The sequence below is a fragment of the Sabethes cyaneus genome, chromosome 2, assembly GCF_943734655.1.
Source record: "Sabethes cyaneus chromosome 2, idSabCyanKW18_F2, whole genome shotgun sequence".
In the NCBI taxonomy this organism is placed as follows: domain Eukaryota; kingdom Metazoa; phylum Arthropoda; class Insecta; order Diptera; family Culicidae; genus Sabethes; species Sabethes cyaneus.
The window spans coordinates 168,987,553-169,005,804 of NC_071354.1; the positions used below are offsets into that span (position 1 = coordinate 168,987,553).

The 18,252-nt window shown below is 38.9% G+C and overlaps 1 protein-coding gene across 1 annotated transcript; it reads right to left on the bottom strand.

Annotated features, from left to right (window-relative positions):
• Positions 1-1,260: 1,260 nt before the first annotated feature.
• On the bottom strand, positions 1,261-16,815 carry LOC128734147 (uncharacterized). The gene is made up of 5 exons (XM_053828186.1): positions 16,126-16,815; positions 4,185-4,535; positions 3,821-4,126; positions 3,155-3,748; positions 1,261-2,807 (listed from the first exon to the last, which is right to left on the bottom strand). Exons 1-5 carry the CDS (start codon positions 16,201-16,203, stop codon positions 1,995-1,997), a joined length of 2,142 nt encoding a protein of 713 aa, XP_053684161.1. The 5' UTR covers positions 16,204-16,815; the 3' UTR covers positions 1,261-1,994.
• Between the last annotated feature and the right edge of the window lie 1,437 nt (positions 16,816-18,252).

Below are 18,252 nucleotides of genomic sequence, written 5' to 3' on the forward strand. Positions count from 1 at the left end.
GAGACGCAACAAAAGTTAAGCTAGGAGTGCCTACAAACGACAACAGCGTGCCGGTTCCCGATCTCGAAGAGATTCGGCGAGAAATTCGTCAGTTGAAGAATAATAGAGCCGTCGGAAAGGAACGACTTTCGGCAGAACTTTACAAAAATGGCTAGCAATGACATTTCATTGAATAATTTCTAGGATTTGGGAGGAGGAGAAACTACCGGAGGAGTGGATGAAAGCTGTAGTCGGTCTCATCTACAAAAAGAACGACCGGCTAGATTGCTGTATTTACCGCGGCATTAGATTGGTCAACGCCTCCTACCAGGTGCTCTCCCAGATTTTGTTGTATCTATGCGTTGTATCCCCAATAGCAAGAGAACTCATAGTATCAGTAGTATCAGGTGGGCTTTATGAGGCCCGTGCTACTACGGATCAAATTTTTACTGTCCGACAAATCCAGCAGAAATGTCGAGAGCACAACGTGCCCTTGCATCATATTGTCGTAGATTTCGGAGCAGTATACAATGCAGTTAAACGCGAAAAGCTATAGCAGATAATGCATGAGTACGGTTTTCCGGATAAACTGATACGGCTGATCAAAGCTACCCTGGAGTGAGTGATGTGCTATATGCGCGTTTCGGGGAGACTCTTGAGTACCTTCGTTTCGTGCAGCAGGTTGCGGTAAGGGGATGGACTGTCCTGTATGTTATTCAATATTGCTATTGAACGTGAGATCCAGCGAGCGGACATCGAAACGAGAGGAACGATCTTCAGCAGGAGTAGCCAGCTCCTAGCCTTCGCAGACGACCTCGACATCATCACTAGGCGGAGAGTGACAGAGGCGTATGAATCACGAGCTACAGGCACTGCTTGAAGAGATTCCTATCGTACACCTGGCGAAAGTTGGGAGACAACGATGGGCCGGCCACGTCGCAAGGATTCCGGACGATTGTGCAGTGAAATCCGTTCTCTTCAAGAACCCCACCGGCACTAGAAATAGAGGGGCGCAACGTGCGAAGTCTGTGTAACAAAAACAGAAGGCCAAGTTTCAAAATAATGTTCCTATCTCGTCAAGCCACGGTTTCGTTAAAACGATTACATCGAAGTCGACCTCTGTTGCAGCGATAAAAATCCTCGATTTTGGTTCGAAGTCCATTCACGTTTCGGAAGTAAATAAAATATAATTGTACGATCTATAATCATTCGGATGAAATAATAGTTTTTGTCATGAATGATATCGGATATTTAAAAATGTTTCCATGCGGATAAGTTTTTCATCTACGCGTTTTATTATGACAAATTTACATTAATGTGGGGTCTTTTTCTCTCCTTATCTATTTCGTTGAAGCCCTTTCTGGAAGATGGAAAATATTATAGCCGAACTGTTTCTCTAGTTAATCTTCGTTCGATTCTTGGCTTGTAGGTATCGATATTCTCGATCGAAATCTTTCCGCAGAGTGTATTAGTATTTCATGTAAATTATGCAAATTTGTTGTATTCAAGCAAAAACTATTCTATGTGGCATTTACGGGTTTGATAACCTCTGACGAACAGATTTTTTTTTGCGATTTCCTCAATACACTACAAATACAGAAATTGCTTCCCTACTTTCTAAATGATTATTAGAGTATTGGATTTTCTTGCTACTCTCAAGAAAAAATATTCTCAAGTAACTTCCTAATTATAGGAAAATTGTAAAGGTTTGATGGTTCCGTTTGGTATTTTGGCTTCTGAATAGATTAGATTACAATTTTAATTTGGGTATTTTCGTTTGATATTACGACAGTATTCAGTAGGTAAGCACACTAAACATTTTATATAATTAGACGAGAAACAAACTGAAAACTTTAGTATCTAAAGTTTAATGTTTTCGCCAGACGTAAAAACGTTAAACGTTCTGTGATAATACAAAATTTTAACGAATGCGCAAAACGGACGCCAGCTTACGAAAAAACGTGACTAGCGTTCTAGAAAGCACCTGTTTTTTTTATATCTAGCTTAAAAGCTGATTATAGTCGAGCGATTTCGGTTAAATTGGCCATTTGTTTCTTGCCACCGGAGCCGGTTCCACCGATAGTGGAATAGTAACCGGACTTATCGTGGAGAATCTCCATTGTGCTAGCAGCACTACTGCCCCCTGTGCTGTTTGTTGCCGAAGGGCCCTCTACACATTCGCAGGATAAGCTAGAATCGGATATGTTGTAGGGTCCTAAAAGATTCTCCGTCGATTTCGTGGTGATTGTTGTCGTTGTTGTAGTTGTCTCCTGTAGGAACTGTGTCGGTGGTGGCGCGTAGTTCTCCACGTCCACAAAGGCCGAGTAACGTTCGTAGCCGTTCTTTTTCGGAATCGAGTTTCGATGCTGAATGGTGATTGTAGTTTGAGTGCGAGTCTGCGCCGGAATATTTGCCTTGCCCATTTCGAGATAGCCGTAACCGTAGCCATAACCGCCATAACCTTTCATTGCGAGGTTGTCCCATGATTTGGGTTTGTGCACCGGGGGTCCAGCGTACATTGCGATTGGCTGAATCTGTCCGGTGTGTGGATTGACGTACTTCTGCACATAGTAATGATGTTGATGAGTATGCGGTCGACTAGGACCTGCGGAATTAGTCGGCGGGGGTTTCTTGTGGGATGAACCCGCCGATGCCGGTGTCGCTTCGTTGTGCGGTTCCCAGTAAAGCGTATCGGAACTGATTGAAGTGCTGTAGGATGCAGGCGAATTCTCAGCTGCGGCATTGAACTCGCTTGATGTGCATGAATGAAGACTACAATGACTGGTAAGACTAGCGTTTAGATCGTACACTTTGGCGTGATGGTGCTCCTAAGAAAAAGGATGGTAATGCGATAAGGAATGGGGACAATGACAGATGATGTTGTTCATGACTGAATTCTATGCGCTAGCGTCAAAATACAGGGTTGGAGTCGTGTACTATTATAATTTAATTGTTATGATAATTCCTAGTGCTGTTTTATAGATTACTGATGAGTGAGTTATCTCTAAATTTTGTTGTAAACAGACCTATAGATCATATATATCAGATAGCCTATTGGTATTATAATGGTAATATTTTTTCCAGCAATTGCCTTCCAATTTCGTAATCTATAAAACTGGTCAAAAAGTATCGTTCTACCAACCGACGTAACTTGTCGCTATGCATCAAAACTTACATGTTTGTCTTTGTTATGGCGATACTGGTAGTTGGGCTGCGATTGAGGCGAGATGTGTGGCTGCGACTTGGGACGAGGGATGCGATCTTTGCCACCTTCCTTCGTCTCCTTGTCACGATGTTTGTGCTTGTGGTGGTGATCTTTATGGTGTTTGGACTTTCGCCGTGTGGGAACACACTGTGGATCGCAGCACGGACTGGCAAGATCGTATGCATCCAAGCTAGTGTTGTCCTTCTCTGCGCCCTTGCCGGTTTTATCGCTACTTCGCAGGAAATGGCCCATGCATGGATTGCACGAATGGCCATGCAAATGTCGACGCGATGACGACTTTGTTGATTTGGTATCATAGTTGTGTAGACTTTTCGTGGGTGAACTAGACTTTGGCTGCTGGTTACCGGCAGTGTTTCTGCCCCCTAAACTACTATTGTCAAGTGAAGAACCGCGCATTACGTATTGATGATCCTTACACAATTTGGCCGACGGTTGAGCACAACTTTTATTGAATGATGCAGCACCGGATGTATAGTCGGCATTTCCGCTACCACTGGGTGAATTTGAAGGATGAATTACATAACGGTAATTGCTGTCCAGGCACTGTGTTGAAAAATAATTATGCTTATATCAGTTTAAACTTATCAACGTTTTCATATTAATCTGTATACTTACATGATACGCCAGCATAAACTGGGCGGGAGGTGGTACAATGTAGGTTTTTTGTCGTAGTAACTTTTTAACATCTTCGGTCGAAGCGGCTGGCCGACAGAATGATGGACCAGATGCTGATTCAACATCAGTTGTAGAACCCGGATCAATATCGTCACTGGCAACTGTAGTTTTCTTACGTGCTGGCAGACTATGTGTTTTCCACTTTCCTTCCAGCAATTCTCGTTCTCGGAGACAGATTCGTTCCAGATCATTCATTTTACTTTTCAGCAGTTCTTGCAGCTCTATGTACTTGAGATGAAGTTCAACCTAAAAAAACAACAGCAATTTCATCTTCTATTCATCGAATATTTCTTTCTGACACAACCTTCCGGCAGCAATCCTCAAACAGCACCACCATTCGCATACGGTTATCACAGTTTTTGATGAAATTAACGAGGGTCTTGTGTTCGGCTTTCTCCATGTCGTACCCGTTGATTGACAAGATGACATCGCCCTCGCGCATTCCCGCTCGGTAGGCCGGGCCATCGTACTCGACATAGTCAACGTAGGTGATCATTTCGACTTCCTGTTCCTTCTTATAATGGATCCCGTAGCTCTGCAACGTGAATCCATAGGAACCGTTCTTCTTCTCGACGATGATCGTTCGCCGGCGACGATCTTCGTCCGGTTTAGTCGAAGGAATGCGATCGGACTTGACCTTCTCCAGGATCTGAGACTGAAAGTATGGAGAAATTGATTATTTCAGTTGTGTTATTGTTACTATTATTCATGGTCTAGCCTGCTTTCCTATGCGCAATAAGTTTCACTTTGATTAAATATATGACTTATTTTTTAATTTTAATGAAACAAAATTGTTGGCAAAATTCAACAAAGTTAAGACTGATTCAATGTTCAACAGTAGTGATGAAATTTTCCGCGTATGACGAGGCATGCTATAGATTGTGTTCAGCTTCGAAATCCGACACGATAGGCAACGAGGCACATGCTCCGGCGTTTCCTCAGCTATCGTGCAAACAAGGCAAAAGGGTAACACTACCCGTCCTCGCGTATGGTAGATACTTTAAGAGGATAGATCTTAAAGCATCCATGACCTGATAAAAATTGAGTGAGATCAAAGTTTACCTCACCGTGTGTTTTATCGATGCAGGACGATATGTTCTGGATCAGAGTATGGGTCCACTTGCCGTGTTCAGTGTGGCCCCATTCCGCCTGCCACCGCCTAATAGAGTCGAGCCTAAGTCTGTCCCGAGCGCCCCTGGCGTTCCTCTGCCTATGGCAATCGACATCCTCACCTAGAAGTATGCATATGGCAATCATGGCTACAATGACCCCGACCGCATCCGGCGATATGGTACGGTATTCGCACGCTACGCGTAGCGCCATTAGTCTGAAAACTTTGTTCAAGACATCTCTATAACGGACTTGATGGGGTCGACAGTGGACTTCCCCTTACGGAATCCAAACTTCGTCCTTGCCAGCCCGGTATCACTTTCCACAGCAGGCGTTACCCAAGTGACAATTCCAAAGCCACTTGGTTTTAATTGAAAAATGTGGTATTAGTTATTACCTCTGGTTTTATCCTAGTATTACGCAATACCAAGAGGATATGAGTCGAAACACACTTATAGCTAGCTATAAAACCATAATAAAATTGTTGATAAAGCAAATTTATTGTGGTTGGTTTAATTACCACAATAAAACTAGTTGGCTGTATCACGTAATGAACATGTTAGTTTTATAGAGCTATTAAAACAGTAACATCCTGACTAATCAGATTTATTGTTGCTATGATGAAGAACATTAAAGTGCAACGCCGAAATCATTTTTTTATGCGAGGCCATTTTGACATATTCTAGTTTTAGCTCGCAAGCAAAAATTTATCAAAGCAACGTGTTTTGCAGAAGGAAAGTTATTATCAATCGGTTTTCCTGTAACAGGAAGCAACTAACATGATTTTGTTGGAAATTGAGATTAACTAACTGAATAAATTTATTTTGTTAAACCCACCGGTTTTCGAAAATTGCAATATCTGGAACGCGTCGATTTTATCCATCTATCATATCAATAGACACGATAAAATTTAATGCTCACATGCTGCAAACCAACCAAATTGCTCAAAATTGATGAAATATGGGATATTTTATTATGATCGCTATAAACCAAATCAGTCAGGATGAGCTGACAGTAAAAATTTAACTTTTTTCGTATTCACGGATATATTTTCAAGCTGCTGAAATTGGTGGACAGATTAAGCTTTTACCAAAGCAAAAAGCGAAAAGCATCATTAAAGCATGGCGGTGGCTGTCAAGCAGCGAAAACTTATTCTACTATTTGAGCTTATAACCCGATTCTTATAGAGGTAATAAAAACCTTCTGAAGAGTGGGTTCTGGTGGAGCTCATAGTTTTATTAGCGATTTTACGAAATTGGTCATGAAGCCCACTAGAGTAACCTGTTTAGGATGACCCGCTCTAGTAACTTGCCTAACGTGTCAAGTAGGCAAATTGGTTTATATGACAGATCCCCAGGTGTTTTCCCCGGCTTCGGTAGTAGTACCAGTCTCTGAATTTTCTATTTGTCTGGAAATTCGCATACTTAAGGCAGTTCTGAAGAGTCTCTATAAACATATCAGAGTATGTTTGGATCGTCGCTTTCAGTGCCTCGTTCGGAATCCCGTCAGGACCGGAAGTTTTTTTTTCGTTTTGAGCAATGAGCTCCTTATTCGTGACCGGAACGAGGATGGCATTCGCTTGACCGTACGAGGTCGGAGGCCACGTCACTGGCAGGGATGGTTCGATCACTTTGACTCAATTTTGATTCATTTGACACTACCGTCTCAGCCGAGCAAAATTTGACAAATTGATGTATGGGACATTTGTAGATAATAACTAGATCTACAATTTTGCTGAATAAAGTGTTGCTGTAACTTTTGTAGTTACGGTGCTACAATGCTAGTACCTCATTAGTAACTAAATGAACGTTCATTTAGTTACTAAAAAGGTACTAGCATTGTAACGCCGTAACTACAAAAGTTACAGCAACACTTTATTCAGCAAAATTGTAGATCTAGTTATTATCTACAAATGTCCCATACATCAATTTGTCAAATTTTGCTCGGCTGAGACGGTAGTGTCAAATGAATCAAAATTGAGTCAAAGTGATCGAACCATCCCTGGTCACTGGATCGTGTTACGGGAGTAGCCCTTCCACGATGACTTTCAGCTTGTGTGAGCAGGTTTCCAGCGGAGTAGATGCACCCATCATCTTTTTCATCACCACCTGGTGAGTATCACCCCAGGGGTTATTGAATTCGCATCACGACATAGCTCCTAAAAACAGGATTTCTTATGCCTAACCTCTTTGTTAAGCGCCAACCTGGCTGCTGTAAACTTTTGATGTCTGAGGGTGCCACCCCGACTTCAAGCTGGTCATCTGCCGTCGTAACCTCGTCGGGGTTTTTACACTCGACAAGAGTACGCTGTTATAGGGCCCTGACCTGGTCTGTCTTACCCAGGGACTGTTCCACCAGGTCCTTTTACTTCGAGCTTTGGACCGTCAGGTGTGTGTGTGTGTGTGCGCGTGTGTTTGTGCGCGTGTGTGTGTGCGCGTGTGTGTGTGCGCGCGCGTGTGTGTGTGTGTGTGTGTGTGTGTGTGTGTGTGTGTGTGTGTGTGTGTGTGTGTGTGTGTGTGTGTGTGTGTGTGTGTGCGTGTGTGTGTGCGTGTATGTGTGTGTGCGCGCGTGTGTGGAACGCTTTTTTACTGTGCTTTTTTGGCTGGGTGGATTCGGGTTTTTTAGCAGAAATTAATTTTAATTTTTTTCGGTATTTTTTTACGAAAATTCAGAAGATTTTCTAAAAGTTACCCATAGATCATTTTTTGTAGGTTTTATAGTTTTCGAGTTATATTTTTATAATAAAAAAGAAAAAATTGAGCCCTTTCCAAATGTTAGTCTAGACCAATTTTCAAAGAACTAAGTATGCAAAGTTGTTTATTTACATGAACTCTTTACACACAAAAAGTTTCATTGAAATCTGAAAGAGTCATGCCAGCTTCTGGTCGAGTTGGCGTAAAATTGGTTAATTAGAAAACTTTCCCAAAAGTTTACGGAACTGTATTTTGGTGTTTTAAATGCTAGAAAATGTTGTTATTGGCAATTGATTTAAATAGTTGAACTCTATTTTCTAAACATTTGTCGTAAGACTAATAGCGCAAAAATTAAAATAGGAATATTATCACGTGAGAGATACGGTAAGCAAATGAAGAAAAGCGTTTGCATAAAAATCAGATATAGACACAGTGCTGCCTTCTGTGTATTGATATAAAAGCACTTTCTTTATGAGAAAGTACTTGAAGTCGCAATCTCTATCGGTCTTAACAGCAGGATCTTTTCAACTATGTCAATAGCGTAACCACAAATGTTCAGAAATCATATTCGGAGGCAAGCTTTCTTTTTCTTCCCTTTGGTGCTGGTGCATGTTTACACAAAGCAAGATTGCTTTCTATTGCACTCCATGACATACTTCGCGTTAATATCTTCGGTTCTAAGGTTAATCGTAGCAAAAGTCCTGCAGCTATCACAGATTGCCCCCTATTTCCATGTCTTCTTTTACATTAGGCAAAGTATAGCACGAATATTAATCCGCACAGGCGAGGCAAGGGTAGTTGCGCCAAACGCATCCTTACTGTAAAACATAGAGTTGTACTGTGAAACATTTGTTTCAGCAAAAATAACTCGGCATAATTTTTTTACATTATGATGTACCATCATTAACAACATATGCATCATTAAGTTTATCCAAAATTTAAGTATTGTTATAATTAAATTAATTAAGCGTGGTGAATGACGAAATGGTTAAAACCATTATTAGAAATTTTAACAATTTATTTTATTATTCATTCAGTTTTTCATCATTTTAATATTTCCTATATAATTATTCGAAGGGTGCATTTTATTCCTTTTTTACATACCCTCCTGCGTGTTATGCCACGTTGAGTTTTTTTCATTGTGTTCGGTGAAACACATTCGTGGTTTAATATTAAAAAGTAATATGGAGCTGCGGCTTTAGTTGTTATACATGAACAGAGAGTTTCGCTATTAGGTCATGTGTAAATGTTGAACCTAAGATTGAACTTTACGTAGGTGATTCAAAAGTGGAGCCATTGTAAGTGTTCATTCAATATATTCTATGCGCATATTTCCTTTACTGTTTGTTGATCCAACATAATAAAATTCTTGGAATTGTTTTGACGATGTCTAAATAAGATTAATCAAAGTACGAATTGCTTAAGCACCCACCGTATTCCATTGATCTGGCTCTCAGTCACTTTTGCAGAAACTTTGAACAATTCGTTAGTTTGTCATCGAAACAAGCTATTGCAGCTGTTAAATATAGATGTAAATCTTCCGGCAAATCTAAAATTAATGGACTATTTTTGAAAAACTATTTTGAACTTTATTTGCTTATTAATTTATTTACATTATCCGATTACGGTAATTCATTTAAAAGTTGATAATTTTTTTTTATTTCTCGGGATTTTCTAATACAGTAGAATCTCGGAAAAGCTAACTCTCTGAAAAGTTAATTGTTCAGAAAAGTTAAGCGAATATCAGCTCTCATGCAACGCTCTAAAAAGTTAATTTTTGCCTTAACTTTTCTGAGAGTTTGAATTTATTGGTTGTCCAAGCGTTCGTCCACACACGTGAGTTTACCTTCTATCTTTATTTCTCATTTTTCAGTTTATTGTCGCCTTTCCACAGTTTCATACAGAGTCGCATCATAACTGAGATTAAATTAAATTTTTGTACCGGACAGTCGCAACAATAGTTCAATACGAGCACATAGTTACTTCAGGATTATTGAAAACATACTGGAAAAGCGCAAACTCAGATGAATTTTAAATGCAAAAAAGGAACAGCAAGGAACTAATAATAAGCGCGAGCATTATCAAAACGTAGTCGCAGAAAAAAACAAGAGTAAACTAGTGTAACCGATTATTTTAAACTTACTGAAAGGAACTAAGTATTATTTCATAAAGATCTTGCCACATATTTCTTTCCATTACAACTTGCAAATACATAAAAATGTGTATCCTATATCCCGGAATGCATTTTTCGCCTTTGTATTTATCATTTTCAATGATTTTTAGGACTACTCGGAAAAGTTAATAGTTCGGAAAAGTTAATCGACCCATTCCCCAATCGATTAACTTTTCCGAGAGTTCACTGTTTTCTAACGGGTTACTAATACTTGCTAATATATCTTTATTAGCTGTTATTTTTGGAATATTTTGAAAATGTTGACAATTAACCTTTAACGCAATGTGTTACAATTAAGATAAACTTATTACATGGTTTGTTATGAATCAGGTATTAATTAGAGGCAGTTTAGTTATAATTTTTGATATTTTCACCACTTACGGAGGATAATTTATACCAACGGTTGTTAGAATATGATCAAATATATCAAATTAATAACAACTGTTGATAGAAAATTTGATAACAAAATAACAAGATCTGTTATAATTTTGTTAGGTTTTCCTGATCGGGTAGCTGTCAAAAGAAACATCAAAACAAGACCGGTTAGCAGTGAAGAAACAGTCCTTGTAAAATTTCGCAAATGGAATTTAAGTGTTTTAGTAGGAAAAATTTATAAAATTCGATGCTTTTTGCATCCTTGATTTATCAGCGATTATTCTGTAGTCTACTTTGTAAAAATACAGGCGATTTTTCCGTTTATTGCTGCCATAAACCATTGCATTATGGGCAAAAACGAGCATGAAAACGGACGCAATCCCTTTCCTGTGTGTCATCGGGAAGTGCCCTATTTTGCTCGATTTTCCCTATTTTTATCATTTTTGACGTAGGACTACGTCTTACTTTAATAAGGTGGCACGTTGGAGAAGCAAAAATGACCGCGACACGACAAAGTGATAGATTTTGAACGCTTATAGCTCAGCCAATTCTGAATATATTTTTATGGTTTGCATACCATTCGAATCACAAAATATCAGTCTTTTGTATAGTTTTTATTAGAAGATTGTATTTTGTATGTAACTTCTGGAATTTCCACGTAAAGTTGAACAATTTTTCCAAATTCCCTACAGTATTCGTTCAATCGTCGCCATAGTTACCATAATACAATGTCTCAATTGCTTCAAGCAAAATATATGCGTAAATACCGCAAGCGAGTCCGTGAGCAGGCATTATTAACTGGACCAGCAAGAGGCCAGCGTTGACGGTGACAGAGCACTGTAAATTCTACCATTTGAGAAGAAAAGGAAATCGTAGTGATTCAATGTATCCTGAAGTGGGCAATACATCGTTAGATGGTGCATCGCACGAAATAGCTGGTCCGTCCAACGTTGAAGTGTTGCGTGAGGTGACCGCTCCGGCGCACGTAGAGCTCAGCGTATCGCCTAACGTAACAGCTGAGTCCTATAGAAGCCGAAAAGATGGAAAAATGTAGGGTACGGGATCAGTCATCAAACATTTTCGGCTTGTTTATGGATATACCATTCCATGCTTTTAACTTGCCGGATAGAATATTATAAAAAATAATGTAGGTTCAAAATATTAATATGTGAAATACTCGCAACCTGTGCTTTATTATTATTGTTCAAATTTGAAAACGACTCCATTGGAAAGGTCTTGCGGGTCAAATCGAGGCCCGCTGTGTACTCTAAGCATGACGTTCTTCAGCCCGATTGGACACCTATTGAAAAGCGATCTGCAAATATTAAGCTAAGTAGTAGCATTAAGTGCAAACATATACAATTTTCTTTAGTAGGTGCGAATGCTCTTACTGTACACAAGAGTCAAGGCGGCACATTTTCTGAAATCGCGTACGAGTGTGGCAAGGGACAGGAACAGCAGTTGGTGTACGTGGGAATGTCAAGGGTTACATCGATTGAAGGATTGTACTTGACGAATAACAGAGGCATATTTAAGTTTTACCATGCCAAGGGAACTGCACCACCGAGAATCCAGGAATTACGTACGGAACTTAGGAGCCTGAAAAACCACAAATTGGTTACTTTAGGTACTAAACTTCTAGAATTTATATCTAACGTAAGCCATTTTACTGTACTGCTGAGCCTGAATGTACAGAGTCTAAACGCACGCACATTCAGCAGATATTTCAACCGATGCGGTTCTCAGACAGGCAGATATCCTCGCGCTCAGCGAAACATGGATGGACAGTAATGAAGTTATTTCCATATCGATATTAGTGCAGGGAGCTTTTCCTTACCAACCGGTAAGGAGATGACACCATGTACCTGATTTTAACGGCTAGTAAGTTTCTGATTAGCCAAATCAATTTTTTTAATAATTGTTACTCTGTATTCACCACTATCTTAACCAGAGTCAATGTGATTTCTTCCCTTGAACCCTTTAAACAATCCAGTTGAAATATTCGGACAAGCGACATCAACTCGATAATGTTGCCACAGGAAATTAGATGTAAGAAAAAGAATGTCATTTATGATTATGCCGTACACTACTTTAATTCACAGTGTGAAATAGAAAACTTAAATTATCAGCATTATCATGATGTCTGATTTCGACCCCACGCTGCTCTAAATAACGGTTTAGCATGTGCCAGATTGCTTATAATTTACACGATGCGAAGTTCTGCAATATGTAATGTAATGTAATGTTTTTGTAATGCTAACACTATGCTTTTTCTCTACAGCACAAAGTAGCCAATCCAATCGTTTCAGTCAATTTTAAACTTTCAAAATGGTTCTTTTCAGAACCATCCTAACTGTCAATGAAGAGTATTATGATTTCCATTAGCAACCAATTTTCTCATAAGTGTTTTTAGTAATGTGTGTCTAGATTGGCAACTAGTGGCATGCCATTGTTCCTAACAGTTGCTGATGTTTCCAAGTAACTATGGCGACGTACCACAAATGTGCAGGTGGCGACAGAAGCAACATTGAGCAAAAACTAGCAACATATCGCATTCCCAACGTAGCCAAAATTGCCCATTCTAAACGCACCTTTACATTAACTTTGCGTAGTCCTACGTTGAATATGCGGTCGTGTCTTATACACAACCCCTCTGATTATTTTTGCACTTATTCGACTATACCAAGCAAAGCTTTTAGAAAACAAAGCTCAAAACCCTAATAAATTTATGTAAAGAAGACCGTAGAACCGAATTCGGTTTAACCCATTTAGTTTAGAGCATATTTTTTTTGGTTGAGTTCCTGTTACCAAACCGACGACGGTACCAAACGGGAAGTTAACCGACACAGGCTTGGCGCTTCTAGATATTAGGTGTTTTAAGTTCAATGCGTTTATTTTTATGTTTTGTTATAAAATTAAGAGGTCTGGGCCGAAAAATAAGTGAAAAATGTCAAAAGTGCTATTGACCGTTGAATTAAAAAAGGGGAAGGAGGAGAGGGGCTTGATTCTTCCTCGCTATCGCTACTGTTTTACCTGACTCATTGCGAATATACGTGTTATTGAAATAAAACGTAACCATAAGTTTTATTCGTTTATAACGCATATGCAGTTAATATCGATAACAAACTAATTTTTATAAGTTACTAGAAGACCCGGCAAACTTCGTCATGCCTCAAATTGGGCTAAATATATGATATGTAAACTTCAGATGAACTCCTGCTGCGTTTTAGAAAAAGGGATATTTTATAGGTATAAGTCAAGTTTTGCTGTTGTCTAAGGAGTTCTGCGTTTGGTTTATTAAACGCTGGGATTTCAGAGAATGTCTAAATTTATCAACTATATTAAGTCATTAGTAAGAAATGCATATCGGTGTAAAAGTTGGTTTGCCAATCCCCGCAATATCAACAGTCGTGTTTGTGGTAGTTGCATTGAGTCTTGTTTTATATACTCTGCTGGTTAAAAATAGTAATACTGGATGTTAATATATTTGTTGTAAAATTTGGTACGACGGCTAATATCGTCTGCTGCAACTTTGGAATTTCTCGATAATTTTAAGGCCAATTTTATATTCTGACATGTATTCAATGCTAACCACTACCCCGGGACTGAACCCCTAAATACGATGTATAATAGTTGATTCGTTCACTATTTTTTTTTAAATTCTAAATCATATGCTCTTACTGTTGATTTATTAGCTTGATATTCAGTTAAACCGAATATGCTCATAATCCGTTAACATATGCAAAATGTATTCTTCATTTGACGATTGGGAAATGGCAATTTAGTGAATTTAGTGCTTAAACCTTTTGTTAACCTGCATTGGATCTTCTGGCTACGCATCCGAAGTAAAAAGGAATAAAAATGATTCGTGTTTGTTTCATAAATTTGATAAATGAATGAAATTAACGAATTTTATTGCTGACACTTTAGGCTTGAGTTTAGGTTGATTAATAAGTTGGACCTATTGATTGGTTTTTTTCTGAAATTGTAAACCCCCAAAATGTTTAATAGCATTATTAGATGTGGCGATTCCAATGAAGGTAACCACGTGTTTGTTTGAATGCGACAACGGTGCTGCAAAAAATCGTACGATGATCATAGCAGCCAACGACATGGCGCATACAATGCGTGGCGGGTTTTATATGGAAAACTAATTTTTCGAGTTTTCCTATCTTCCGAGTAAATTTTTCAACTTTTCTCCCCGTAAAAACATAGCGGTGGTGGAAACGAACACAATAAAGAAAAGACGGCTCAAATCGGACGCTCCGTTCTCAAGTGATGCGCGGTCGAACTTTTTCACTTCCATTTTTATATATAAGATGCTTTTATTATTTCATTTAACTTATAAAAAGTTGCATAAATCATAATTCAGTTTCACAATAAAATTATTGCGTCCTACTGGCACATGAAATATAACGTTTAAGTACGTTATTTTTAGTGATCAAAATTAATGATATGTTCGATACAAGGACGATATTTTTCGAAACCTTTCGAACCCACATGATCCCGCGAACAGAACGCATATTCGCAGTGAGTCAGGTGACACACTAGGCACTATAGGCACCTTCCTTGAGAATCATATTTTTTTAAAGAAAAGATTTCACTTGATATTTATGAAGTGTCGGTTTTACCCAGACAGGGTGTCGAGTTTACCCGCACTGCTGCTTGTTTCGCCTGAAGATACAGAGTTTTCTTTTTCATTATATATCAAAACAATTCAAACTATGTATCAATCGTACCTCGTGGAATGAAGGATTTAGAGTTAATCTAAGATTCTGGGAGGTTTGTTGGACAATAATTGACGTACAAATATGGAATTTCTGTGAAAATTGTTAGGGTGTCGGTTTTACCCACTGTTCCCCTACGAGTTTATTGATTTATCAATGCAAACAATAATTAAAAAATTCGAGATCGCTTATTTTTCCAGAAAAATTTCCGATTTTTTCGGATATATCCACAAAAATCCTTGAAGTAAGTGTTATAGAATAACTCAGTCAACAAAAATATCAGCAGGAAAAACTTTTCCACAAAATTTTCCACGACAGTTGAAAATTTTAAAGAAAGTCGAAAAACAATGTTCTGATTGTTAGAAAATGTTTCAAATATTTTTTTCTTATTTGTTAATTTACTGTTCTTTAGTGATAAAGATCACAATAGCGATAAGGTAAGGACATGTACCGTCGTTAATCGTTAGCTTTCCGGATATAATTTCACGATAGTGTTATTTTTTTTCTATTATAGAACAATCGTCTATCATAAATTGTCAAACAATAAGTTGCTGTTAGCATACTAATGATTAAATTAAACGATGTGCAATCTAGTCATTCTATTTATGAATGATATAAAGAATGTAGAATGATAGCTTGGCTTATTGGTTTGTTTTTCTAAAGCTGATCGAATAGAATCAGTCTCTTCTTACTAGTAGCGCATAGAAAGCTGATTGTTACGATAGCTATTTAATTACGATCGATTTAACCGAAATTCAATAAACCTCAGCATACTCACAATACAGTTTGTGTACCAAAAATTACCAGATTGATTAAACCTAATCAAATAGATACCGAATTATATAGAACGAAGCTTCCAACCGCGAATTAAACGTAGCCTTGTGAACGAACATTACAGCCTTGCCGATAAAAAGAAAAACAAAAACGGCCCGGACAAGCGAAGCCTGTTAGGTTTATACAGCAATAATAATTGCATTTGTTGATCACAAATACAACGGCGGCGGTAGAACCGAGCTCCAGTGTGCGACAGAACGAAAAGGCGGCTCGGCGGTGATTCACGGCCTCATTACTATTCTGTGCAATATTCTAATGCGATGAGAGCTAAGTCCGCAACCCGCACAGCTATACACCTGATATGAGATATCGGCATCCACGTAGAATACTTACCGACGATAATTCCAGCTCATCATCGCTGTACAGATTGTTTCCGGATCGATACTGTCTCTTGCTGCGATCTGCGTTCATTGTGTAGTTTGGCCTGGACCGATAGTTGGACCAAACTAGATCTAACTACTTAACTAGACGATGTCGATAACCTTAGAATGTTGACTTTCCACCTGTTCTAGAGATCACGCACTCCGCAATTTTGCTTATTGCTATATACACGTTTCTGCTGCAAATCGATTTTTCTTCTTTTGTTCGTTACATTTGGTATTCTCGACTAGAGGACAGGACACGGCAGGCTATTTGAAAGAATCTAATTTAACATTCATTCTATGCACTATACTGCTGCATGCTAATTACTGAGGTGATGACTATTTGTTTATCAAATAATACATAAAACACGAACACTGTGGTACTGGTGATTGAGATTGAAACAAATTTAATATTTTACCATACAGCACTGATGGAGAGGCCAGCACTCGCGCTCCTCAGGCTATATGGTTGATAATACTGGCGGATATACGGTTGCGTTTGACACGACTATCATTCTAATGGGCTTGGCTTCACGTTACAACTATGGTCAGCTTTCTAGAGGTGATAAGTCGGGCAGGTCTGCAGTCTACCTTCGGGCGCCATGTTTTTCTCCTTTTGAACAGGTTGAAATACGCGACACGCTACGGTTACGGATACGGAGACCAGACGACTCGAACAGCGTGGCAGTCGCCGACACAATGGAAGAGAGTCGTCCCTATGGCACAATACTTGCCGTGCGGTGTGATGAAGATTTAGCAATAAAAACATGCAAAATTTCGTAACCGCATCTCGCGTGAGAGAGGTAAACTGCGCCTGTGCAATATGTGACATTTGTGTGGACATATCCTCAATAATATAAATAGCGAACATTGGCGATGACCGACGGTAGAAATGTGCATTCTTGGGTTGCATGAATAAAAGTGCTCGCTCTGCTTTTCTTATCTATATTTTAACGGAAAAATGTAGCAATCAAATTCTAGTGCAAACATCAGCGCAAGGTTTGATACGAACTTTTGTCAAAAACATTTTATTTTTTTGTAAATAAATAACAAATAAAGAAAATGGTTAAATATTAAAAAAAAATTCTAAAGGGTATGAAATGAGGAAGGCAACTAGGAAGAAGCGTCCAACATTTCTTGGATCAACCCAAGCCTATCCGTGGCTATAATCGGAAATACTCCAATTTCTAATGGGTCGCAATCCCGGATTTTCTATCCGCATACCAGAAGTAGTATCATTAGCAAGCGGCCGGGAAACTGAGAAAGAGATTTCCGGTAGTACATAACTGGCTTTCTGTGAACCAAATACGCGGAATAGTTATTGGAGGACCCAACAAAAGTTTTTAACGGGGACGAAATCGCTTTTTATTTTTATCCAAAATCGAAGTAGGCCACTGTCCGTACAACAGGTTCTCGCATCGTGTATGAAGTCGAGTAAGCTCTTAGAAGGCAAAACAACGATAATATTTACGTTTACAAGGCAAATAATTACCGGTTCACTCAAATGGGCTTTTCTCTGCTCCAAGTAAATAAAAAAACTGCGGATGCAGCTGTGTTCAAGCCTTCAAAGAGCAAATTGAAACGATCAGTTGAAATGTGGAGTTTTGAGAACCAGGCATGTGCACTTACAATGCTGTGCTTTGGAATCGTTCTTGAAAAAACTTACGTCTAAAGGTTCTAAAGCAATCCAGAACGGATTCCGTGTGTACGGATTTATAGCCATTTGATCCAAATGCTGTGGATTATATAAAGTGCATTGGTAAGGCATCATCTATAGCAACTAAACTGCCAGTGATTGTGGAAACACCTGAAGTAATTGTCTCACTTCCTCTTCCGCTACCATTGAACCATAGAAAACTGAACGTGCCACTATGTAGAACTACAGTGCTGAACATACTGTAAGCATCAGTCTCCACAAAGATGTTCAATCATACCTCTTGATTGGTTCACACACTATGGATAAAATCGAAAGTGTTATCAATCAGCTTACACGTGAGGAACGCATTATTCGTTATTTCTACTGAGAGTTTGTTCATCGTTACATTAGTTCCATGAACTGTGAGAGCTATAAACCTAGACCAATTTGATGTCTGTGTTA